Source organism: Schistocerca americana, chromosome 9 (assembly GCF_021461395.2).
Source record: "Schistocerca americana isolate TAMUIC-IGC-003095 chromosome 9, iqSchAmer2.1, whole genome shotgun sequence".
Lineage (NCBI taxonomy): Eukaryota > Metazoa > Arthropoda > Insecta > Orthoptera > Acrididae > Schistocerca > Schistocerca americana.
In genome coordinates this window covers 80,492,227-80,519,567 of record NC_060127.1, presented here as the reverse complement: position 1 = coordinate 80,519,567, position 27,341 = coordinate 80,492,227, and the positions used below count along the sequence as shown (strand labels likewise).

Below are 27,341 nucleotides of genomic sequence, written 5' to 3'. Positions count from 1 at the left end.
TACTATCGATTGGATGCCAGACTCAGTGCCTGCACTGCCGCCCGTGGAGGATACACCATGTGCTAATATGAGTATTTCAGCATGTGTCGATATCTGGTACCTCAGTACTGCTTGTGCTATTGGTCTGTAAATGTAATCATTTCATGTACTCCACATGCACTGTTGCAACAACATATCTTGAGTGAATTGGAAACCTCTAAAAGGTAAACTGTTTGTTTTTTTCACCAGTGTATAAGTGGAAGATTGTCTCGTGAAACTATATGTATTGTGAGAGTGTCTGCCATGAATATAATTTTGGAAAGCTCTGTTCTAGAAGTACGATTTTGCGACTGGTGGTTACTTACTCCATAGGCACGGGTGAGGGCGGCGACGGCGGCCTTGGTGGAGCAGTAGACTGGCGCCAGGAAACTCGGCTCCAGGCCTGCGGTCGAGGAGACGTTCACCACCAGCCCGCCCCTGCCACCCCTGTCTCTGCCCATGTACTGGAAGGCCAGCAGCACGCTGCCGATGGTGCCCTTCTGCAAACGACAGTACCGCTGATGACAATCCTTTGATGATGAAATACACTGATGAGCCGAAACATTTAGACTACAACCCACCTTGAGCCTGAATGACACCCGGTGGCAATGTGGGCACAAAAAAAGGGCAGGAAAGTAACAGGTGCAAAAGTGAAACAGGTGATTTTAAACCTCCACCAGCGATACAAATTTACTTACAGCCATATAGCAGAAATACAACATGAATTTCCAATGCTTGCAATTTTTAATGCCCATCACTCGAACATGACATCATGTAGGTGGTCACCATTTACCTTCGCACACCTCTCAACTCTGTTACAGAAATTGGATACCGTATCCTGCAAGAATGGCACTGGAATTCCATTAAATTCTTGCCGAATTTGATCCTTCAGTTGCTGGTCGTGTGTGGTGTATCACACCGGAGGATCTGAGCTTTCAAATGACCACAAATCAAGAAATCACTAGCTCTCAAAGGTCAGCGGACCTTGAAGGCAAGGAAATGTCCCCATCTCGGGGATGAGATGACCGGGAAAGATTATCTGTAGCGCGTTAATGGAATGCTGGGAGGTGTAGCAAGTGACCCCATCTTGTTGGAAGAATGTGTTTGCGGTTACAGGACGATCACCAAGCTGCCGCACTAGGAAAAGGTTCTGTTGTGTCTAGACAAGACAGCCTAGACACAATGAGAGGAAGCCGAAAGGCACGCGCTTAAACTCACGCAGGCTGGCGTGAGGTCTGAAACAGGATACGTAATGAATGCTATAAAGAAAAGTACGTAGCTTCTGGAATACTTAACTTTAATCCACATTTGTAGAACATCGCTCTTGATGATACATTAATAGAATCTCAATATCAATTGAATTCGGCGCCTTGCTAGGTCGTAGCAAATGTAGCTGAAGGCTACGCTAACTATCGTCTCGGCAAATGAGAGCGTATTTGTCAGTGAACCATCGCTAGCAAAGTCGGCTGTACAACTGGGGCGAGTTCTAGTACGTCTCTCTAGACCTGCCGTGTGGTGGCGCTCGGTCTGCTATCACTGACAGTGGCGACACGCGGGTCCGGCGTATACTAATGGACCGCGGCCGATTTAAAGACTACCACCTAGCAAGTGTGGTGTCTGGCGGTGACACCACAGGTTCAACGTGCAAACATAACGTCCTGCATTCACAGTAACAACTTTGCCGTGATTGTCTTCAAAAGAATAAGGCCCTGTGATACCAAGCAATGATACGCTACACCACATTACCATTTTCTGATTGCGAAGTGGCGTTTCACGAAGCATTTCAGGATTTTAATGTGATAAATATCTAAAGTTTTGCTTGTTAGCGAAACCTGACACATAAAAATTGGTGCTATTGTTCACGATTATTCTGTTACACAGACCTAGGTTGGCATTCATGAGTTCCAATCATTCCTTCCAAAAGTGTAGTTTCTTTGGCAGATCATGCACATTCAGTTTTTTGCACTAAAATTAAAATCCGCCCCAACAGGCCATGAAGGCCCAACGGTACTGACCGGCCGCCGTGTTATCCTCAGCTGACAGCCATCACTGGATGCAGATATGGAGGGGCATGTGGTCAGCGGACCACTCTCCCGGCCGTATGTCAGTTGACGAGACTGGAGCCGCTACTTCTCAATCAAGTAGCTCCTCAGTCCGACTCACTGAGCTGAGTGCAGTCCTCTTGCAAACAGCGCTCAGCAGACCAGGTGGTCACCCATCCAATTGCTAGCCCAGCCCAACAGTGCTTAAATTCGCTGATCTGATGAGAACTGGTGTTACCACTATGGCAAGGTTCTTGTACTATCTGTATTTTGCATGGGTGGTACTGCAGTTCCTTGTGTAAATGCTGTACACTGCAATCAAATATATCAAGTTGCAGAGCATGGTTCTGTGCAGAAGCCTGGGACATCAGATGAGGGCTTCTTCCACTCTTGCAGCATTATCTGCTGTGTGCGAGAGTTTTGCACTTCAACCGAATTTCGCACTGTATCGCCCATTTCCTCAAAGCTCTGTACCCACACTCTGATACAATGTGCCACATGACTGGGGTAGAGCACGCAAGACTGTAGTGAGCACGAAACGCATGCTACGTGGCCATGTAGCTGTTGTTGGTTTTGCAAAACGCTTTTATAACAACAAGGTGTTGTTCACCGGTCCACAACGCCTTCTCGACTGAACATCGATATCAGGGTCAGTGGCATCGTAACGGGCTATTTCCAGGGTTGCCAAATCGCTTGTTTCACTGCCACACTTGTTATCTATGTGGAACAGAGACGAATAGGCAATCATTCTAGGGATGAAATGAAATGTCGTGTGGTGAGAACCTCCCGGCGTGTAGACCTGATCGCCTGGTTCAAGTCTTTTCAGGTGAAGCCACTTCAGTGACTTGCGCGTCGATTAGGATGAAATGATGATGATGAAGACGACACAAATACCCAGTCCCTGAGCAGAGAAAATCTCCAGCCCAGCCGGGAATCGAACCTAGGCCCCCTGGCATGACGCACTGTCCACTAAGCTACGGTGGTGGACATTCGAGGGGTGATATAACAGCAGATGGACGAAGACATTGACATAAGCAACTTTCAGAAAGGGCAGAATGTCAGGACCAGCACCTGGGAATGAGCATCTCTGAAACGGCGAAGCTGGTCAGCTTTTGGGTGCTGCTGTCGTGGACATCTATGAAAAGTGGTCGAAGTATGGTGAAACCATGAGTAGGCGACATGGTGTTATACAACACGGTCAGAACTTCGCCTGCTCTGTAAAACGGGATAAGTGGCGAACTATGGCACATATGAGGATAGAGTATAGTGCTGGTGCAGTTTCTGGATACACCTTTCAGCCAACATTGTTGAACATGGGGCTCCACAGTAGACGACCCATATGTGATCCCATGTTGCCCCAACGACATCATCCATTATGCTTGCAGTGAGCGTAGGATAGTATCGAGTTCAAATGGTTCAAATGGCTCTGAGCACTATGGGACTTAACATCTGTGGTCATCAGTCCCCTAGAACTTAGAGCTACTTAAACCTAACTAACGTAAGGACACCACATACTTCCATGCCCAAGGCAGGATTCGAACCTGCGACCGTAGCGGTCACGCGGTTCCAGACTGAAGCGCATAGAGCCGCACGGCCACACCGGCCAGCTATTAGTATCGAGATTGGATCATAGATCAATGAAAATGTGTTACCTGGTCGGATGAATCACTTCTCTTGCTACAGCAGGTCAGTGGTCATACTTGGATACACAGTCGTCCAGGTGAATTCGGTCGATTTTGAAAAAAAAAAAAAAAAAAAAAAAAAAAAAAAAAAAAAAAAAAAAGAAAAAAAGCGAGCAGGAATCGAACACGGTACCTCCAGTGCAGTAGTTGTAAGCCTTTACCGCTGTGCTACGCTGAATTGCTCCGAATATGTGTATTGTTACAGGTGTTCAAAGCACGCAATGAACTCAAAGGCTGGATTCGAACCTGCGACCGTAGCGGTCGCGCGGTTCCAGACTGAAGCGCCTAGAACCGCTCGGCCACCCCGGCCGGCCCAATATTATAGAACAAGCAGGTAATTATAGATGTATAGTTTCTGGTAATAATAATAATTTCCTGTCGCTAAATGGTCTGGTACAATTCTTCCAACTTGCGCCAGTTCGGCGACGTGCATAACCATAACCTACCCTTGTAATTCTACTGCAAAAAGGGGCCTACAGTTTAACGTGGAATCAAAACCAAATGTCGTTTCTTGCAAGCTTCCTCATCACTCAGAGGTGAATGCTAGGTTAAAAGACAAACTGAAAAATCCTTGGTCTGATCAGGATTTGATGCTGTGATCTTTCGGTTTCCAGGTAATGATGGACGAGCTGGCCTGACACTGCATCTCCTCAATATTCGCTGCTCTCTGGAGTTGTGACGGCCATTTATCTTTCTGCTTTTTCCGACAGATACCGCCACCTCCTTAGCTGGCCAACTCTTAGCTAGCCCCCATCATTACCATGAAATTTAATTCCAAACGCTAGTTAAATATAGAACAGATAACAATACATACATTACACACTTACCTCTATTTATCGTTAGTAAATTATATACAAATACCTTCCTCGTGAATCAGTCTATGTATTAGTGAAAACTGTATCAAAATCCCTCCAGTACGTCTCGAGATTAGCCCAAAAGTACAGACAGAAACTGCGTCGGAGACTTTGGTTTATATGAGGGGCAGTCAAAAGAAAACCGAACACCAGCCATATCGGGACCATGGAATGAGTCCACTCAAAAACAATCACCACATGCTTCAAGAAATTTGTCTCCCAGGTAGATGAGATGATCAATTCCTGTTTCGTAGAACGCAGTCGGCCACAATCGCACCCACACTTTTACTTCCTAGTCCGACTGCAACCGATGCCCACGCATGTCTTTCTTCGGGTCGCCAAAGATGTAAAATCATACGGTGAAAGATCTGGGGGGATGTTGCAGTGTTTCCCAACCAAACTGCTGAAGCATAGCCTTCGTCCACTTGCAGTGTCGGACGGGTGTTATTGTCCAACACGATGATTCCGTCCAACAGCATTCCAACAGCCCGAGGGCAAACGGCGATATTAACAGTGGAAAAAACCCACCAAAGAAATCCAAAGCTATTCACACAAGATCCGGAAGGTAATGATGACTTACCTTTTTGACTGTAGGGGTCCTCTGCTCATCGAGTTCCTCGACCATGGAACCATGCGCAGCGCTATGAAGACACTCTGCAGAGACTGGGACGCGCCATAAAGTCAAAACGCCCGAATGCCTTCATACGGAATCATCATGCTGCACGATAACGCCCGTCCCCACACTACCAATTGGACGAAGGCCACGCTTCACTGATTTGGTAGGGAAACACTGAAACATCCCCCGTACAACCCCGATCTTTCACCATGTTATTTTCACGTGATTGGCGACATAAAGAAAGACAGGCATGAACGTCCGTTTCAGTCGGACGACGAAGCACAAGAATGGATGTGGTTGTGGGTCCATCAGCGGCCGACCGCATTATATGAAACAGAATTGGATCTCTTAGATGGTCCCGTTGCGGCGGATGTTCGGTTCTCATTTGACTATCCCTTATAATCTCACGTTCGGAAAAGACAGAACATCTTCAACGATTACAGATTGGACATTCGTTCTCACAGGACAGGCACATTAGTATGTTCCACTGAAATGATTATCATTTCAGTCTCATCGGTTCAGGATGTATCCTGTTACCTAGTAGACATAGGGTCCGCCATGAGCCCCAATACACTATGTGATCAAAAGTATCCGGACACCCCCAAAAGCCGGCCGGTGTCGCCGATCGGTTCTAGGCGCATCAGTCTGGAACCGTGCGACCGCTACGGTCGCAGGTTCGAATCCTGCCTCGGGCATGGATGTGTGTGATGTCCTTAGGTTGGTTAGGTTTAAGTAGTTCTAAGTTCTAGGAGACTGATGACCTCAGATGTTAAGTCCCAAGTGCCCAGAGGCATTTGAACCACTATTTTGAACACCCCCCAAAACAAACTTTTTCCATATTAGGTACATCGTGCTGCCACCTACTGCCGGGTACTCTATACCAGCGACCTTAGTAGTCATCAGGCAACGTGAGAGAGCAGACTGGGGCACTCCACGGAACTCATGGACTTCGAACGCGGTCAGGTGATTGGGTGTCACTTGTGTCACACGTCAGTACGCGAGATTTTCACACTCCTAAACGTCCCTAGGTCCACTGTTTATGATGTGATAGGGAAGGGACATGTACATCACAAAAGCGTACAGGCCGACCTCGTCTGTTGTCTGACAGAGACCGCCGACAGTTGAAGAGGATCGTAATGTGTAGTAGGAAGACATCTATCCAGACCCTCGCACAGGAATTCAAAACTGCATCAGGATCCTATGCAAGTACTATGACAGTTACGCGGGAGGTGAGAAAACTTGGATTTCATGGTCGAGCGGCTGCTCATAAGCCACACATCACGCCGGTAAATGCCAAACGACTCCTCGCTTGGTGTAAGGAGCATGGGCGATTAAACAGTGGAGACACCTTGTGTGGAATGACGAATCACGGTACATAATGTGGTGATCCGATGCCAGGCTGTGGGTATGGCGAATGCCCGGTGAACGTCATCTGCCAGCGTGTGTAGTGCCAACAGTAAAATTCGGAGGCGGTGGTGTTATGTTTGATCGTGTTTTTCGTGGAGGGGGGCTTGCACCCATTGTTGTTTTGCGTGGCACTATCACAGTACAGGCCTACATTGATGTTTTGAGCACCTTCTTGCTTCCCACTGTTGAAGAGCAATTTGGGGATGGCGATTGCATCCTTCAACACGATCGAGCGCCTGTTCATAATGCACGGCCTGTGGCGGGGTGGTTACACGACGATAACATCCCTGTAATGGCCTGGCCTGCACAGTGTCCTGACCTGACTCGTATAGTACACATTTGGTACGTTTTGGAACGCCGACTTCGTGCCAGGCCTTACCGACCAACACCAATACCTCTCCTCAGGGCAGCACTCCGTGAAGAATGGGCTCCCATTCCCCAGGAAACCTTCCAGCACCTGATTGAACGTATGCCTGCGAGAGTGGAAGCTCTCATCAAGGCTAAGGGTGGGACAACATTATACTAAATTCCAGCATTACCGATGGAGGGCGCCACGAACTTCTAAGTCATTTTCAACCAGCTCTCCGGATACTTTTGATCACATAGTGCCCTGGACACGCAGCAACTGCGATTTACGGTTGTACCCAACAGCACTCCATACCATAAGAGCTTGAGTTGGTGGTGTACGTCTTGTGCGAATGCAGTCACTGGGATGGCGCTCCCGCTATCTGGAACGAACCAAAATGCGGCCATCATTTTCGAACAAACAGATCCGGGATTCTTACGAAAACACTATCTGATGCCATTTCTGTCCCCAGTGATATTCCACACGCCGTTGCCGTCTAGCGGGTTTATGCGCACGCAAGCCGCGCCATAATAAACAGCGATGGATGTCACCGCGGATAGTGTACAATGTGTTTCACTGTTGTGCCAGAGCTGAAGAGAACGCATATATGTCCTGCACTGCCATTCGGATGAAGTGTCGATCTTCTAGTTGGGATGGGGGGTGGAGGTGAGTGGTGAGCGGGATCTAGGTCGTGCGACCTCACACGTGTCGTGTTCTAAGGCCTTCCGTGAACCATTCCACGCACACTCGCTGCACTGCCTAAACATTTTGTCCCACACGAACAGCAGTTTCGCGGATGGATGCATCACATTCTCCCAAGCCAATAACGCACCCTCTTTCAAACTCAGTAGTTTGAAGGCGCGCTTCGCGCAAATATCTGCGATGCATCCTGTACGTCTACTCAAGTCACACTGATCCGTTATTTTTCAGTTTATAGCGACGAGACCTGCAGCCAGATTATAGCGTTAGGTGGTGTTGCGCCGCGATATCGATGTTGACCTTGAACACGCGGGCCGGCATGATTCAAATGCTAATCATTTCCGCAGAACATTCTAATGTACACGTCCTACGAATATGAACGTCCTATCACTAGTCGTTAAAGGCGTTCCGTTTTCCTGAGTATGAGTGTAGTATGTATAGCCTATTTCAGAAACGTTTTTCTTGCTATTGCTATCTCTCTTACTCTGGCTTTAGTCAGTTCTACAACATTAAGTGTCTTGGGGACAAATACGGGGCTATTACAAATGATTGAAGCGACTTCATAAATTCACTGTAGCTCCATTCATTGACGTATGGTCACGACACACTACAGATACGTAGAAAACCTCATAAAGTTTTGTTCGGCTGAAGCCACACTTCAGGTTTCTGCCGCCAGAGCGCTCGAGAGCGCAGTGAGACAAAATGGCGACAGGAGCCGAGAAAGCGTATGTCGTGCTTGAAATGCACTCACATCAGTCAGTCATAACAGTGCAACGACACTTCAGGACGAAGTTCAACAAAGATCCACCAACTGCTAACTCCATTCGCCGATTGTATGCGCAGTTTTAAGCTTCTGGATGCCTCTGTAAGCGGAAATCAACGGGTCGGCCTGCAGTGAGCGAAGAAAAGGTTGAACATGTGTATCTGGACGTGCTGGAAAATTGGCTCATGCCACAACTGGAGACCGACAGCGCCGACTTCATCTTTCAACAGGATGGTGCTCCACCGCACTTCCATCATGATGTTCGGCATTTCTTAAACAGGAGATTGGAAAACCGATGGATCGGTCGTGGTGGAGATCATGATCAGCAATTCATGTCATGGCCTCCACGCTCTCCCGACTTAACCCCATGCGATTTCTTTCTGTGGGGTTATGTGAAAGATTCAGTGTTTAAACCTCCTCTACCAAGAAACGTGCCAGAACTGCGAGCTCGCATCAACGATGGTTTCGAACTCATTGATGGGGACATGCTGCGGCGAGTGTGGGAGGAACTTGATTATCGGCTTGATGTCTGCCGAATCACTAAAGGGGCACATATCGAACATTTGTGAATGCCTAAAAAAACTTTTTGAGTTTTTGTATGTGTGTGCAAAGCATTGTGAAAATATCTCAAATAATAAAGTTATTGTAGAGCTGTGAATTCGCTTCAATCATTTGTAATAACCCTGTATATGAGGCAAACAATGGTGTCAGACTATAGTACAAGGAAGACCTGCTGGCCAGCCGGGGTGGCCGAGCGGTTCTAGGCGCTACAGTCTGGAACCGCGAGACCGCTACGGTCGCAGGTTCGAATCCTGCCTCGGGCATGGATGTGCGTGATGTCCTTAGGTTAGTTAGGTTTAAGTAGTTCTAAGTTCTAGGGGACTGATGATCTCAGAATTTAAGTCCCATAGTGCTCAGAGCCATTTGAACCATTTTAAGGCCTGTCAAACGGTTCTGGAGACTTACGAGGTTGATGTCGACCTCCTGCCGCCACACGCTCTCTCGCAGGATGCCCGCGCTGTTGACGACTATGTCCAGCCGGCCGAACGTTGACTTCGCAGTCCGGAAGACCTCTGCAACAGGGAGGCAGGCTCAGCGCTACAAAGAAGCTCCGATAGACACGCAGTTGTTACAGTTGTAGAGAGTAATTAGATACATCCTCGCTGGACACCATTTCTGCAGTAATGAGCTTGTTAAGGTTTAACGTTTCAAGTTAATGAATGTTGATTATATTGAGCCTTGAAGCTGCGCCTAAATATTGATAAAACTACACTACTGGCCATTAAAATTGCTACACCAAGAAGAAATTCAGTTGATAAACGAGTATTCATTGGACAAATATATTATACTGGAACTGACGTGTGATTACATTTTCACGCAATTTGGGTGCATAGATCCTGAGAAATCAGTACCCAGAACAACCACCTCTGGCCGTAATAAAGGCCTTGATACGCCTGGGCATTGAGTCAAACAGAGCTTGGATGGCGTGTACAGGTACAGCTGCCCATGCAGCTACAACACGATACCACAGTTCATCAAGAGTAGTGACTGGCGTATTGTGACGAGCCAGTTGCTCGGCCACCATTGACCAGATGTTTTCAATTGGTGAGAGATCTGGCGAATGTGCTGGCCAGGGCAGCAGTCGAACATTTTCTGTATCCAGAAAGGCCCGTACAGGACCTGTAACATGCGGTCGTGCGTTATCCTGTTGAAAAGTAGGGTTTCGTAGGGATCAGATGAAGGGTAGAGCCACGGGTCGTAACACGTCTTAAATGTAACGTCCACTGTTCAAAGTGCCGTCAATGTGAATAAGAAGTGACCGAGACGTGTAACCAGTGGCATCCTATACCATCACGCTGGGTGATGCGCCAGTATGGCTATAACGAATAAACGCTACCAAAGTGCGTTCACCGCGATGTCGCCAAACACGGATGCGACCATCATGTTGCTGTAAACAGAACCTGGATTCAGCCGAAAAAATGAAGTTTTGCCATCGTGCACCCAGGTTCGTCGTCGAGTACACCATCGCAGGCGCTGCTGTCTGTGATGCAGCGTCAAGGGTAACCACAGCCATGGTCTCCAAGCTGAGAGTCCGTGCTGCTGCAAATGTCGTCGAACTGTTCGTGCAGATGGTTGTTGTCTTGCAAACGTCCCCATCTGTTGACTCAGGGATCGAGACGTGGTTGCACGATCCGTTACAGCCATGCGAATAAGATGCCTGTCATGTCGACTGCTAGTGATACGAGGCCGTTGGGATCCAGCAGGGCGTTCCGTATTACCCTCCTGAACCCACCGATTCCATATTCTGTTATCTCTACCAACGTGAACAGTAATGTCGCGATACGATAAATCGTAATCGCGATGGGCTACAATCCGACCTTTAACAAAGTCCTCCTTACACGAGGCATCACAACAACGTTTCATCAGGCAACGGCGGTCAACTGCTGTTTGTGTATGAGAAATCGGTTGTAAACTTTCCTCATGTCAGCACGTTGTAGGCGTAGCCACATTGTGTGAATGCTCAGAAAAGTTAATCATTTGCATATCACAGCATCTTCTTCCTGTCGGTTAAATTTCGCATCTGTAGCACGTCATCTTCGTGGTGTAGCAATTTTAATGGCCAGCAGTGTATTAAGTCTGCCTGGGTAAGATGATGCAAAATGTTGTGATCAACTTTTCAGGTGTGAAAAGGAAACATTCACTTTCCGTTCGAAGCCGTACAGCCCAGAATCTGTATGATAGGCAGGCAAAATCACCGTGAGCTTCAAGACAATCGTCCCACGGATGCACCAGGTTGAAGACTCCCGTTTGGTAAAGTACCGTGTCCTCATGCGTGAAGAAGTCCGTAACTGCCTGCTGCACATCCTCATCAGACCGGAATCGTAGGCCCTTCAAGGCCATTTCTAAGGGACTGAAGGCGTCATACTCGGATTCGGTGAGGGGAGGGGGGAGGGGGGAGGGAGATGAGGAGTATAGGGCGGATGCTCGAGAGTCTCCCACTTTGAGAGGTTCCATGCCCTCTATTGCATGTCACCTCTCATTTCATCAATTTTATGAACGTCCTATGTCACTGAACGGTGGTAACGGACCAAATAAGGTTATTGTAATGAGAGTATTTGTACTGAGAGCTCAAAAATACTTTTCACTTGACCCCTATGCATGTTGGGTTACTTCCCTGTGTGGCCTGTCCGAGGCGAGCATCGGAGGACGCGGCACACTGCATTTCCGGTTGGGGGCTGCACTTCCTCGAATTCTGTGGGGTTTGTACAATAGGCTTCAGCGCCTGGCGGAACGACTGACGTCGGTCGAGTTTCGCCTACTGTATGTAGGGCGAAACGACCTGTGAGACGTCTGAGTGTCGCCGCAGTTTATGTGTTTACCGTTCCGGCACATCTAGAATGAAGACTCCTGGCACCGACTGGCTGCATTGTCCTCTTGATTCTGAGAATACTTGTGGACCATGCCCTGCTGGGTACGACTGTCTGGCGCCGGATGGCCGGTGGTCTAGGCAGGTTGTTTCCGTAGCCGGTCAAAGTACAGTGCCCTCAGCTGAATAGCACAGCCATGATGGTTCAAATGGCTCTGAGCACTATGGGACTCAACTGCTGTGGTCATCAGTCCCCTAGAACTTAGAACTACTTAAACCTAACTAACCTAAGGACAGCACACACATCCATGCCCGAGGCAGGATTCGAACCTGCGACCGTAACAGTCGCACGGTTCCGGACTGCCCGCCTAGAACCGCGAGTCCACCGCGGCCGGCCAGCCATGATGGGTCAACTTAAACTGTGGCTAGTTGACGTCATAACGCCCTGCTCGGAATTGGAGGGAACGGTTGCTATTGGCGTGAATGATGTTCTGAGGGACTGTGGGAGAATTTTGAATTCAGCACTGAATGCTGATTCACAGTTTTCGAGGGAGCTGAGCAATGTTGGCTTCGCTCTAGCGTCGCACGGGTTCTGGGACTCGGGATCTGATCTTCGTGGGAGTCGGATGGTCTTGCGACTTAGTCGCACTTTTTCGACAGAACTTAGAATTCTCTGACAGCGTTCGGGGCCAGGGGTTGAAACAGAGTTGCTGCACCGCAGATGCCGACACCTACATCATCAGAACGTTGCCTACCGACGACCTGCGACAGATTTCAGGATTGGTAAGGTATTTTGCGGCTCCAGCACTGTAAGACCTATAATTTGTATACTGAAGCCCTCAGCAGCACGCGCGCTTGCGTTGCTACAACCCCACCTTGCTTGTTTCTCCATGTCATCCCATTTGAGCTCTCACTACTAATCACGATACTACAATATTGTCAGGAGAGTAATATTTGATTGATTATGACCTCCAGTCACTATCGTCAAGCTATTGCATCACAGAGAGTAGGAGCGCCTTGTTCTCGAGCCAACTCTTATTCTCAGTTCAGAATATCCTATCCTTTAACCTACTGTTTGTGTCGATAATCATGTGCCTTTATGTTACGATGTATAATAAATCTCATTGTAATATTTAATCCGCATATCATTTCGTAGATATATGCAGAATCCCATTTCCTGTTATTTATTATGATAAAGTTCTCTTTTTTATCTGAGTAGATTACGATTTTTATTAAATTATTGTGAATGAGCACTCCTTATTTTCCCAACTATCAGCGGTCACCATGCTTTCCTTCCGTTACCATTGTGCATAATTATTAATTAGGTAGTTGATAAGGAGGGGGTCGAGTGCATGTCTCGTCCTCATGCAAAATTCGTCAGAATTAAAGAGGTTCAAACTCTTCTCCACCCCAGCATCTTGCAACTTGAGTTGGCGTAACTTTCGCGTTACAACATTTGCGATATTGGAACATTGTCCAGCGTATTCTGATGAATAGCACCATTGCAAAACAGTGAGTTTCGGCAGACATGTTGTCCCATACACATCCTTCATTCTCCGATGGATGTCTACTGCTGTTGTCCTTCGGTAGCCAAGAAAAGAATGACAGCTGTGCTGTGTCCTATCTTGCATTCCTTCCCCTACCCCCCACCCCTCACGCCTCCTCAACCCAATCCCTAGGGGAGGAATATCATTTGGACTGCCATCAATGAGCCTAGCGGCCACGAAAACTATCGATGCTAACATCGATCGTTATCGAATAGCTCCCCACGCAACCACCACCCCTAGCGGTGGTATGAGGTATTACCTTCACAATATTGCAATGGTGCGGTTTGTTTTTGCTTAGTCCAGTATTGAGAACAAGTGTGTGAGGTGAAATGACAAGTTTAATGCCGTCCTACTTCTCACCAAATTACAGCTTTTCACACAGTTTTCAACTCGACAACATAAAAACAGCGCAATGGATAACGCATCTTGCCAACATCAAAAAGTGAAATAAGTTTATACACTACAATGTTAAATATTAACTCTCCGAAAGAACATTAACACTAACCACAATATTATGAAAGTTTCATTGGAAGTTTCTTTACATTAATGCTAAGCACAATAATATGAAAGTTTAATTAGACGTTTCTTTACAAAATTACTCCTAAACATACGGTATGATGTTGGTCAGTACTACGAAAATCGTCCAATACCTGTTCAAAGGTCGGTACTATTTAAGATGACAATCAAGTCTACGGTGGATGGTTGGTCAAGTGACAAATTTGAGCGCAAGATTACCCAAGGCCGCTAGAGTTTACAGTGGATGCAAGCTGGTGAACCAACAAAGGTTATGCTTCTGCACGCAGTATTTACCTTAAGCTGCAGCGTGCTGCTGTCTGCAAGGCCGCTCACTCCCACTGGAATTCCTACAAAACTAATCTGGCCTTTGCTGAACTTCCCAGCAGAAACTTTCCCTATATTTCCCGTTATGCAAGAAAACATGTACTCAGCCCTAGTCATATTATGTGACGATATAAATGCGCTTGGTTGGAGCAGCGTGCATATTATAGTGCCCTCTTAGTTCTCGCAAGAACAATTAACTGATTTGGCTGACTCGTATCTCCACAGTTGGAGCTTAACATTGCTACTGCTAATTCTTTAGCTGGAGTGCAGCCGCTGTGATCGCAGTGTCCACACAAATTTCTTCTCTGCGTCGCACAGAACGTTAAGCGCTCTGTTCTGCACTTGACGTCAGTTTAGAGAAGACTCACCCATTACAAAATTTCTCTCTTGTCCTACTCATGGCAGAACTGCCTCCCTCCACTTGGGTTCCTTTCTCACATCACGGCTTTTTTCGACCAATAGGAGCATTCCTCTTATTTTGTAGAAACACACTCTACCAATCACAACGAGACTTCAGTATTTTTCTCCTTCGTAGTGCATTTGCACCAATCGGATATTTTGTGCCCATTCTAGGCACCTAAAGTACATTGACCCTTCCGTGTGTTGCACTCGCTGTACGAAAATGCGTCACTCTTTTGTTCGTATCCCATTGGAATTCCGAAACGCAGTTTTCTAAAGCTTCTTCTCTGCCCTTGAGCAGATGCCATCGCTACAGGCGGCCCTCCAGCTTGAATCACCTGGCCCGTGGTCGCTGTCCTCTTTCCTGCCACCCCTTTAAGTGGTTTCTGGCACAAAGCCTGTATTTTGCCTGATTGCAAGGCCATAGCAGTTCTGAATGTGGTCTATTATGGAATCAGTCAATCTTCCTCTGCCATCCAAGGTTTTCCCATCATCTAGTTTTTTCCCTTTCATAACTGATTTTAACCTTCTCAGCCTGGCACCCATTCTCTTCTGCACATGTCCTATACATTCAAGTTTGCTTATATTTACACTGTTCCCATATGGTTTGCTTTCCAAAACTTCTTTGAATGCTTTAGAGTCACCATCTCCCAGATATTTGACATAGCGAACATTATACCACTGTGAAGAGCGATGAAAAATTTTCTTCACCCCAGCAACCTCCATGCCACCACTATTACCATAATAATTAGCAATACAGTCATCACTGTGTTCATTTTTCAGCCTGCCTGTGCACCTACAGTATTTAGACATTATTGCAACATCAATAACCTTGCCAGTATCAACACTAGTTGCTGTTACAACACCATTGTTGGAGGTGTGGCCCCTTTTCTGCCACGTGCCATCAAACGCCACTGTGAGGTCACGACTGCCGTCATTTTCTTCCACTGCTTCTTCCACAGCAACCTGCATTGACTTCTGTGCTACATCTTCAACTGCAGATCCTAGTACATAATTGTAAGCTTCAAACTTTGAAGGTGCACTTGGAAGATTTAGAACACCACATAGCATATCACCAGCTGCTTTGCCCTTACCAATTGCTCGCAATCCATAAACTAACCTAATATTTACACTATAAAGTTCAGTTTTCTTGTATCCATTATTTACAGTTACTGAAACCGAACTTGGAAACTTACAGCTGTATTTACAAACACTGCATATTAAATTAAACTGGGCAGCCAGGCCAACATGGGATTCTACTTTCAGAGAAACGTTTCCATGACATTTTTTGCAGCACAAACTGTTTTCAAGAGCTTCACACAATATATTCGTATCAATGAGTTCAAAAACTTCATTCCCTCTATCAAGTAAATTATATTTCTCTTCCAAATCTCTTAGTTTTTTATGAGAAGCACTGTTTTCATTTGGTGTAAGTTCGTTCGGCAAATCAGTAATAAGTGGATTCACATTTTCCAACAGTGATGATGATGAACTGCTTTGCTTTGCTAATGAATCATTATTTCTTTTCTTTTGCCAGTTCACACGCTTTTTAAATACTTTTGCTTTAGCTCTAGGCATTTTCACTGCGAAAAATGAAGCACTAAATAACTCAACAACAACTACTTTCTTATATCACACTGTTTACAAAACAGTCCCGCCACAAAGTCAAAGAGTAACTTGAGGAAACCAGAGAGAAACATTTTCGGGCAACTAGTGTATAAATAGTCGCTGGAAACCGGGATATTTGAATTCATGTCACTTTAAAGGTACTGCCAAAAAGTTCATGGTCAGCCACGAGAGACGTGTATAACTAAAGCGCAATACCCGATCTCACAAATATATAAAAATAAAATAGTTATAATTGTAGTAGAGCTATGTGTGATACGTCATTTTAAAGAGGAAACATGGCAGAATATAATACGCCAATAAAAAAAAATTCGATTTTTTAACCCAAAATCCGATTCCGTATCCCCTTAAGTGGTTTCTGGCACAAAGCCCGCAACGCGGCTTTGCTACGTTGTTGTGGAGCTGGCTTTTCAAAACTAAAAGCAACTCGACTGGCGTTCCCTGTTCTACCTTCCGCTCAAAGACATGCATTGTATAGGAATGGTGTGTTAATTACCGTCAATTGACTGTCATCCGTTTTTGCATTCTCATAACTGTCGATTTATGTTAGGTGTCATCTTCTCATTGCGATTTGTAAAGGTCTCATGTAAGGTGCGAATCTGACCATTTATTCTGCCACCTTACAATATTTTCTGGCAAACTACTAATATACAGGCATGACACAAGTGCAAATGAAATAGTTTTTTGATAATTGATTAAGGTGTAAATAGAGATTCACATATGTAGACTTAAAATCTCACTTATCATGGAAAAGTATTAGTCTTTCCTTTGTATTTTCTTCAACAAAAACATTTTATTCAGGAGTATATATATATTTGAAACGGTAAACTTTATACGCTAATACACACAGAAAACACGATACTTAAAGTTCAATATTTTTAAATATATGATTTTCAATACAGGTTTTTGTTGATATTTAAAGACTCCAAAAATGCGAGGAAACAATAATCATAGATTAATTTTTGGGAAGTAATAATTTTTAGCGCGAGTAAACAAGCCCTTACGTTCTATAACAATCTTCAAGACTATTATTTTTCACAATACATAAACACATTCCGCATTTGATGGACATGTCTCTTATTTTGGCATTGCAGACAGATTTCCTGCGTTTTGAGGTATTCCTGACTCAACAAATTTTGGTAATTTGGTTACACTGCAAAACCTAACTTCTAAAACTAGTTGCAACACAGCTCTTCTTGGCTTTTTTATCGTATTTCACACATCATTTACATCTCCACTGTCAGAGGAATTCGCTGTATGAGGACGTCCACTTCTCTTCTCTACTGGCCCACCATCTCAGCATTGTCATTAATTACCAGTCAGTTTCACCAAACTCAGCAGGACAGCCTTCAGTCACAAACGAGAATTCATCTTCTCAGTCAGATAAATCCGGATTGCTTTCATTAAGAAATACTTCTAATTGCTCATCAATTAATATTTCATGCACTGCTATAGAGTGTAGAAATATCGGTTATTTCAGTATTTCATTATCGAAGACGAAATTGAAATGAGCAAGTATGCATTATGACCCGAGATCCACATGCGAGGACATCCAGAAATTGTGTTATTTCAAAGTAAAAAACAAAATTTATGCAAATTGAATCCAGAATAGTTAGCCAAAGATGGGTAGAAACACGGATTTTCAGTCAGTTTAGGTATAATAGTTATTTTCAAACATTTTTGATTTGTACAAGTAACCGTTTCCTGAATGCCCCTAAGTGCAAAATAACATATGAATCGTTCCTTGCAACATGCTGCGCCCTGGTTTTAAAACTAAGAACTGAAAGGTGCATACTCGCAGATCATCAGTCTATTAGTGGGAAGGACCCCTATTTATGAACAAAAGAAAATAATGAGCGAAGGTTCACATGTATGGACTGAGGGAACGAAGAGGATGGGAATGGAATATCTTGTAAGCCTGTATGACATGGAGGCAGAGGAGTCACGTACTTAAGCTTTGCAATTTCACAGCTGCTCACCTTCCAGTGACTCGGAATCCGCCACGTTGGCTTTGACGAAGATGGCGCTTCCCCTCCCGAACTGCTCCTGCAGCTCTTCAGCAGCCTTCATACCGGCCGCATCGTTGATATCTGTAAGCATCACCTGCAGGACAAGACAAAGCAAGGCAGGAGAACCAGTCAGTGAGTTAGACTCCGATTAAAATCACTTTGTGAGTGACGTTTCAGCGAGTCGGGTGGTGGGGGGCAGCCGCCAGCCAATCGTAGTTTCTTCTTGAGCGCCAGGTGTGTGCTGTGCTGCCGTTTCCTAGGTACGTCCAGCGCCTTCCCACACACTGGCAACACGGCCACCCCATTCCCCCTCCTCACTGCAACCTGTCACTCACAAAGTAATTGTCTGCTCCTGGTAGCTGAGTGGCCAGCGCGACGGAACGTCATACCTAACGCCTGGGTTCGATTCCCGGCTGTATAAGAGATTTTCTCCACTCAGGGACTGGGTGTTGTTTTTAGTTTTAGTTATGTCATGTTCAGTAGATCATTTTCCCGATTATTTTATCGATATGATGTGGAACAAGTCAGATTACAAGACATATATACACAGGAATAGCGCTAATATTAATATTACTGAAATTTTTAGTTCTAGATATGCAACTACCTTTAGAGGTACCATTTTTTTACCATTTCTGAAACAGAAACTCATCCATGGAATAGAAGGAGTTGTCCAAAAGAAGTGATTTTAAGCTAGATTTAAAACTTGCTCTGCTACCTGCCAGACACTTACGTTGTTGGGCAAATGATCAAAGATTTTTGTTGCTGAATAATGTACTCCTTTTTGAGCAACTGACAGCTTCAATAACGGATAGGAAAGGTAATTATTCCCTCTAGTGTTGTACGTATGAACATCACTGTTCTTTGCAAACTGAGATGGATTATTTATAACGATTTTCATTAGCGAATATATGTACTCTGATGGTGCAGTTAAAATACCTAACTCCTTGAAAAGGTGCCTACATGACGTCCTTGGGTGAACACCACTAATTATTCTCACTGCTTTCTTTTGTGCAATCAATGCTTTATCTCTAAGTGGTGAGTTACCCCAGAAAACTATTCCATAAGATATTATTGAGTGGAAATACGTAAAGTACGTTAGGAGGCTGATCTGTTTATTACCAAGACTAACGATTATATGAAGAGTGAAAGAAGCTGAACTTAGTTGTTTGAGAAGCTCAGTAATATGCTTCTTCCAGTTCAAGTTGTCATCGATGTGAACACCCAAAAATTTGGAGAACTCTACCCTGTTAACTGACCCCTGTTCATATGCTACATTGATTGCCGGTATGACTCTATTCGGTGAACAGAACTGGATATAGTGAGTTTTTTCAAAATTAGAGTCCACTTTCTGAGAACCACTTAATAATTCTTTGAAAGACATCCTTAACAATATCTTCAGCTGCTTTATCTGGAATGGGATTTATTATAATACTCGCGTCATCTGCAAAAAGTACTAGTTCTGCTTGCTGGACGTTAAGTGAGGGCATTCACATGAATAAGGAACAGCAGAGGAACTAAAATCCAACCATGTGGGGCTCCCTTTGTGATAGCTCCCCATTCACTAGAATTTACCACCCTCCCAACATTATTTGTGCTACTCAGCACAACTTGTTGCTTTCTGTTCATTAAGTATGATTCAAACCAGCTGCGTGTATATCCTTCAATTCCATAAAACCTGAGTTTTTCTTGAATACATAACTTTTTCGAATATTTCAGAAAATGAAGTCAGCAATGAGATTGGTCTTATTTTCAATAAGTCTGGAAAAATTCCCTGTGCCAGCAAAGCATTACATATATCGCTAAGGACTCCACTTACTAAATTGTCCTTATCATCATCATTTCATCACCATCCACATGCAAGTCGCAGAAGTGGCGTCAACTCGAAAGACTTGCACCAGGTGAATGGTATACCCGACGGGAGGCCCTAGCCACACGACATTTCCATGTTTTTTACAAAGTAATTTTAATCACATTATAGGTCACAATGTCCTACACCCCAATTGTGCTCCAAATGGTTTGTCCTCAGCCACATGAAGCGTTCAGGATCCAATTTGTACAGTACACGAGCTACTAAAACACTTGTGCACACGCAGGTATCTGCGCATTGCGGAAAGCTATCGACACACGGACCACGCTGTCGAACGTCAACGTTGAGCGTGCCCAGTTCAACGAGCTGCTGAACGCCCAGGAACGATGTGACCCGTGCGTACGGTACGTGTGCCCCAACATTGTATACGCAATCGCAACGCGCTACAGCGACAGTTGTGGGATGTTACTGTTCTTAAATCACACGGTTTACGAATCGGGTGCGTGTAAGATTTCCATGTGACCTCTACTAAAATGCACATTTCCTCCATTGACCATATGCTAGTCACTTTGTTCTACCTGTAGTACACATAAATCAAAACTTCAATATCTGTTTACATGTTTTAAGGGAAAAAGGAAAGTACCATGTTCCATCAATAATGACAAATATTGCGATACAAATTTACAATAGTTCTCCACATAAGATAAATATTATTTCATCATTCCCACATTTTAGTGATACCCTAAGGTCATTGTTACTTGATCGCTGTTCCTAGCCAGTAGCAGAATCTTTACAATATGTGAATTACGAAATTAAAAAGAAGGGGGAAAATATCTTACTGCAAGTAGTGCAAGCTGTCCTGTAGATTAAGCCAATCGAACAAACTCACTCCTCAGACAAGGGTGCACATACATTTACATAACATCGAATGTTACAGTACATACTTATATTAAACTAATAAGAAAGCATCAGAACCTACTAAAACGCGAACGCCAGAAAAAAAAATTGACATGATGGGACGGGAACCACCACATCACTACCTTGATATTTACCGTTAGCGCTAACGCTACTCTCGGCACTAAACGAACAACAATTGTTTGATGGACAATCCAAGAATGTTGCCATTTGCTAAAAGCTTTAATCTTAGTTTTGTTACTAACTGAAATTTAACTATAACAAATTGTACCAAGAGTAGTGCATTTTTGAAGGATCCTCAATGTGTCATTGCCTGCAAATGGCATACTCTTCTAATACGTAAATCCTGGAGCCTAACTGTTGCCTTTGTGAGTTGCTTGCAGTTGCATTTGAATCTTACAAGGGAACCTCCCCATCGCACCCCCCTCAGATTTAGTTACAGGTTGGCACAGTGGATAGGCCTTGGAAAACTGAACACAGATCAATCGAGAAAACAGGAAGAAGTTGTGTGGAACTATGAAAAAAATAAGTAAAATATGCAAACTGAGTAGTCCATGCCAAAGATATGCAACATCAAGGATAGTGTGAGCTCAGGAGCGCCGTGGTCTCGTGGTTAGCGTGAGCAGCTGTGGAATGAGAGGTCCTTGGTTCAAGTCTTCCCTCGAGTGAAAAGTTTACTTTCTTTATTTTCGCAAAGTTATGATCTGTCCGTTCGTTCATTGACGTCTCTGTTCAGTGTAATAAGTTTAGTGTCTGTGCTTTGCGACCGCACCGCAAAACCGTGCGATTAGTAGAATAAAGGACGTGCCTCTCCAATGGGAACCGAAAACATTTGATCGCAAGGTCATAGGTCAACCGATTCCTCCACAGGAAAACACGTCTGATATATTCTATACGACACATGACAGGAATATGTTGTCGACCCACCTAACTTGTAAACTTGGCGAATGGGTAAAAAGGTTCTTCTACCTTGCCCGATTTAGGTTTTCTTGTGGATGTGATAATCACTCCCAAAAAAGTGATGAAATCACAAGAGTTTGTCTCATAAACTGCAACAAATGAATGCAACAGTTTCACAGTCGCACAGTTTTCCCTGTGCTCTGTCAAAACATATGTTTTTAACGTTTTCAAATTTTTCCGTGTGTACACCGTCAAATCCTGCATATTTCCAAGCAAATCTGAACATGTCCTGGAACTTTGGAGAGCGAAGTTGAATGTGTGTGTGTGCCTGAACTTTGATAGAAAAGAAAATATTGAAATTTTCACTCTAGGGAAGACTTGAACCAAGAACCTCTCGTTCCACAGCTGCTCACGCTAACCACAGGACCACAGCGCTACTTGGCTGGTGCTCTCCTTAATGTTGCCTATCTTGAACATGGACTACTCAGTTTGTATATTTTGCTTATTTTTTTCATAGTTCCACACAACTTCTTCCTGTTTTCTCGATTGATCTGTGTTCAGTTTCTCAAGGCCTATCTACTGCGCCAACTTATAACTAAATCTGAGGGGGGTGCGATGGGGAGGTTCCCTTGTTGGGAGGTTGCTTAGAATAACACAGTGTCGCAGGAGAGTGGTGATTTGCGTACTGTCGTGCTGAAATAAATGTTTTAGCCACACACACAGACTGATAACCATTGGTCTGACTCTATGGCCAACATGAGTGTGGTTTTAGGTGCTTTCCTATGATCATTTAAGCAAATGGTAGGCTCGTCACTACATCCGCCAAAGAAAATATGATACTAGAATAGCTAAAGTACAATAACACAAAGAACAAAGTTTACAAAATTTGCAGAGTGTGGCAAGCATGACTTCCCTCCCTTGGGTTAACTGGCACAGAAATGGCATCCGGTGACACGTTTAAGTAAAATAAATTTGCCTAATATGAAAAACAGTGGACCCTGCACAGTGAAACGTAAGTTGGGAAAGAGAGAAATTTTATTACAGATCAGTAAGCTTTTATTCTACAAGATAGTTATAAAGTACATGGAATGCTCCAAAACAGCAATACAGATTATTGGCCAAAAATAGAGTAACAAATGATTCAGTGTGTGGAAGACAAATCCTCAAAGCTTATTTTTTACAATGTTTTCAGATGTTATGTAACATAATGGTCTACGTTTCAGTGTAAAAGTTATAAGAAGTGATATGTGGGTCACCAGAAAGATTGCATTAGCTTCCATGGGCTGCAACGTGCCCATGTTGCCACATTCAGGTGAGTATAAATGGACATGCAAGTGGGTTGCATAGCAAAGGCAGACAACTGCAGCGGAAAACAGCACGGCACAGCAATAGCCGCCGCAATGGACGAAGGATTGTTACCACAGCAGGGCTGGTCTCTGTTATGACGACCACTAGCCACGAGAGAGAGGTACAAAAACTTCAGGGAGAGGCAAAAGTCTGGATACACACCTACAAAAGCCGAAATGTGTGAGGAATCATAATGGCTTCTGGTATGGTGTATCTGTAAGTGGCCGGCCAGTGTGGCCGAGCGGTTCTAGGCGCTTCAGTCAGGAACCGCGCGACCGCTACGGTCGCAGGTTCGAATCCTGCCTTGGGCATGGATGTGTGTGATGTCCTTAGGTTAGTTAGGTTTAAGTAGTTCTAAGTTCTAGGGGACTGATGACCTCAGACGTTAAGTCCCGTAGTGCTCAGAGCCATTTGAACCGTTTTATCTGTAAGTGGGGGCGCAACTTGTAAAAGCTATGGCGACAGAGGCGGCCATCCTGAAATCCGCCATCATGGATTTGGATTACATGTTTCAAATCGGAAGCGCGTCATGTGGCACATTATTTTGAATTGTCTGTTTCTCAGGAATACACATGTGAAATCTGTTTTCAGATATCATCATTTGTATAGTAGTTACGGCTTGTTAAAGTTTAGGACATTTGTCAGAGTCGGCATTACATCATATTCATAGTATGAAGGCTTTCACAACCGGATGACGTATCTTCTGATAAACCTTCCGGGATGTAAGGTCGTGGTCCATGAAACTCTTCAGCTCCTAACGTTTCGTCCAGAGCTGCGCTGGACATCTTCAGAGGGGTGTTTCTCCTCCGGTGAAACACCGGCAAGACTCACCGGAGGAGAAACACCCCTCTGAATATGTCCAGCGCAGCTCTGGACGAAACGTTAGGAGCTGAAGAGTTTCATGGACCACGACCTTACATCCCGGAAGGTTTACCAGAAGATATTACAGCATATTCTTAATATGGCGTCCATTGCGTTGGAGAAACAATATCCGGACACCCACAAAAACAAACGTTTTCATATTAGGTGCGTTGTGCTGCCACCTACTGCCAGGTACTCCATGTCAATGACCTCAGTAGTCATTAGACATCGCGAGAGAGCAGAATGGGGGGCACCGCGGAACTCACGGACTTCGAACGTGGCCAGGTGATTGGGTGTCACTTGTGTCAACCGTCTGTACACGAGATCTCCACACTCCTAAACATCCATAGGTCCACTGTTTTCGATGTGATTGTGAAGTTGAAGTGAAGGGACACGTACAGCACAAAAGCGTACAGGCCGACTTCGTTTGTTGACTGACAGAGAACGCCGACAGTTGAAGAGGGTCGTAATGTGTGATAGGCAGACATCTATCCTGACCATCATACAGGAATTCCAAACTGCATCAGGATCGACTGCAAATACTATGACAGTTAGGCGGGGTGTGAGAAAACTTGGATTTCATGGTCGAGCGGCTGCTCATAAGCCACACATCACGCCGATAAATGCCAAACGACGCCTCGCTTGGTGTAAGGAGCGTAAACACTGGACGGCTGAACAGTGGAAAAACGTTGTGTAGAGTGACGAATCACGGTATACAATGTGGCAATCCGATGGCAGGGTGTGAGTATGTCGAATGCCCGGGGAACGTCATCTGCCAGCGTGTGTAGAGCCAATAGCAAAATTCGGAGGCGGTGGTGTTATGGTGTGGTCGTGTTATAGTGGAGGGGGCTTGCACGCCTTGTTGTTTCGCCTGGCACTATCACAGCACAGGCCTACACTGATATTTTAGGCACCTTCTTGCTTCCCACTGTTGAAGAGCAATTCGGGGATGGCGATTGCATCTTTCAAAATGATCGAGCACCTGTTCATAATGCACGGCTTGTGGCGGAGTGGTTACACGACAATGTTCGCCCCTGTTAGATGAGTGGCAAGCGCGGTGGAATGCCACGCCAATGGGTCCGGGTGCGATTCCTGGCTGGGGAAGGAGATTTTCTCCACTTAGGGACTGGGTGTTGTGTTGTCCTCATCATCATTTCATCCCCATCTCCGATGGGCAAGTCGCCCAATGTGGCGTTGAATGCAATAAGTACTTGCCCTCCCGGCCCACAATTCCGTACGCTCATTTCCATTTTTACACGACAATAACATCCCTGTAATGGACTGGCCTGCACAGAGTCCTGACCTGAATCCTATAGAACACCTTTGGAATGTTTTGGAACGCCGACTTCGTGCCAGGCCTCACCGACTATATCAATCAGTGCAGCACTCTGTGAAGAATGGGCTATCATTCCCCTTCCGCAAGAAACCTTCCAGCACCTGATTGAATGTATGCCTGTGAGAGTGGAAGCTGTCATCAAAGCTAAGGGTGGGCCAACACCGTATTGAATTCCAGCATTACCGATGGAGGGCGCCACGAAGTTGTAAGTCATTTTCAGCCAGGTGTCCAGATGCTTTTGATCACATAGTGTATCAACATGCTACCAATCGTAATGCACCAAACTTTGATCGAAACACTAATCTAGAAATTGGTTTATACTGCAGCATGTGGAATTTCCTGCGACCATCGATGGTTATTACATGTGTTGTTGATCCTATTCTGGATAAACTTGGCTTCATCAGTAAAACGTACTAATGGAAGCAAGACACTATTGTCATTTAACCAGTGGTAAAGTTCAAGTCATGTGGTATTGTCGCCAATCAGAAGACTGTGAACTCGCCTCTGTTTGAAATGGGTACAAGTTTTCTCCATGTAACGTTCACCATACACGTGTTTGTGGAACACTGATATCTGCCGAAAGTCGCCGTGTGCAGGTAGGAGAACTGCGCTGCACCATTTCAACAATATGTTGCTATTCCTGCACAGATTGTTGAACTATATGGTTAGAAGAAAAATGGGTACTTGGAAGAATACCATTTTCACATAATGTGCTTAATACTCTGGTAAACACGCTACGATCAAGAATTAGATGTGTCGGAAAATGCCCACAATATTCTGCAACACTACCATCACAGAAGCTGTATACATACACCATATCTGCATAATCTTCACTGATGTAGATGTGTGGCATTTTATCCAGTGCCTATGGAAACACTGATGACCGATACTTAATGGACAACTGCATGTTCACCAAGCTAATTTAATGGCAGGAAGACATCCTGACCAAAGGGGTTGAAAGCAACGAGGTCGGTTGAGCTAGAATGAAACATCAAAGAGGTTAGGTGGGCAAGATACATATGTGCGTGCTACTAGCCCCAATACAAGTGTACTTCAAAGGTTTTCTACGTTGGAACTCATTCAGAATATGACTATGTCCGTCCATATGAAGTTTTTGGCTTCAAATGAGCTTTCCTGTCATATCCCTTAACAATGACTGCTCCTCCTGGGACATCCTTTATTCTAATGTTTATTCACATTGCAGAGAAACGTTTCTCCTATCTGATGTGGTTGCCATTAGCTGCATGTGTCTTATGACGATCAGCAATCATATCCTTCATAGCTCACCAACAGTAATTGACTCCATGTACTAGACAAATCAGCTTTTTCTATGTCCTAGTGGAATTGCCATAATGGCAGGATTCCCTGTTGTTGTTCGTAATGTAGCACAGACATTAGGTGAAACACAGTAACTACGAACAATTGAGAAGTGACTCATGGAATTGAGAGAGCTTGAGAACTGGAAGCAGCCACCTCTGAGACGCTGACGACACTGACCTTGGCTCCCCCGCCGAGCAGCACTCTGCAGAAGGCTCCCCCAAGCACTCCCCCAGCTCCAGTCACCAGGGCCACTTTTCCTCTGAGGTCCATCCTGAAATGCAAACACAACTCTTCAGAAACCCCTCTGTCCATAGTTTGGAATTCATGTGGATGCCAGAATATCAGCATACAGGTCTCGTTACACTCTTAGAAAACTCAAGTTACTTTACACACAAATGGTTTGAATCATATTTAACAAAACCGAATGCATAAAGTTATACTAAATAAGGTCTCAAAATGCTTTTATATAATGGGGATCTTCCCACCATGTCGCGTCTGCATCGCCACGTATGCCTTCAGCCAATCACCGTTTCGCTGTAGGTGAATACATTTTTATTTTTCTTGCTGGGTCGCAGCCTAGCCATGTTAATGACGTGCACCCACTCATCCTTGGTCCCAGCCTTATTTACGTTAGAAGGAA

General features: G+C 44.9%; 1 protein-coding gene across 1 annotated transcript in view; it reads right to left on the bottom strand.

Moving 5' to 3' along the window:
• The window catches only part of LOC124551328 (15-hydroxyprostaglandin dehydrogenase [NAD(+)]-like), a 76,180-nt gene extending 49,209 nt beyond the window's left edge, over window positions 1-26,971 (bottom strand). The window contains exons 1-4 of the mRNA XM_047126344.1: window positions 26,879-26,971; window positions 18,186-18,309; window positions 9,394-9,500; window positions 345-518 (exon numbers count right to left, since the gene is read on the bottom strand). Of these exons, the coding sequence (XP_046982300.1) occupies window positions 345-518; window positions 9,394-9,500; window positions 18,186-18,309; window positions 26,879-26,971 (498 nt within the window). The remainder of the gene's footprint in view (window positions 1-344; window positions 519-9,393; window positions 9,501-18,185; window positions 18,310-26,878) is intronic.
• Between the last annotated feature and the right edge of the window lie 370 nt (window positions 26,972-27,341).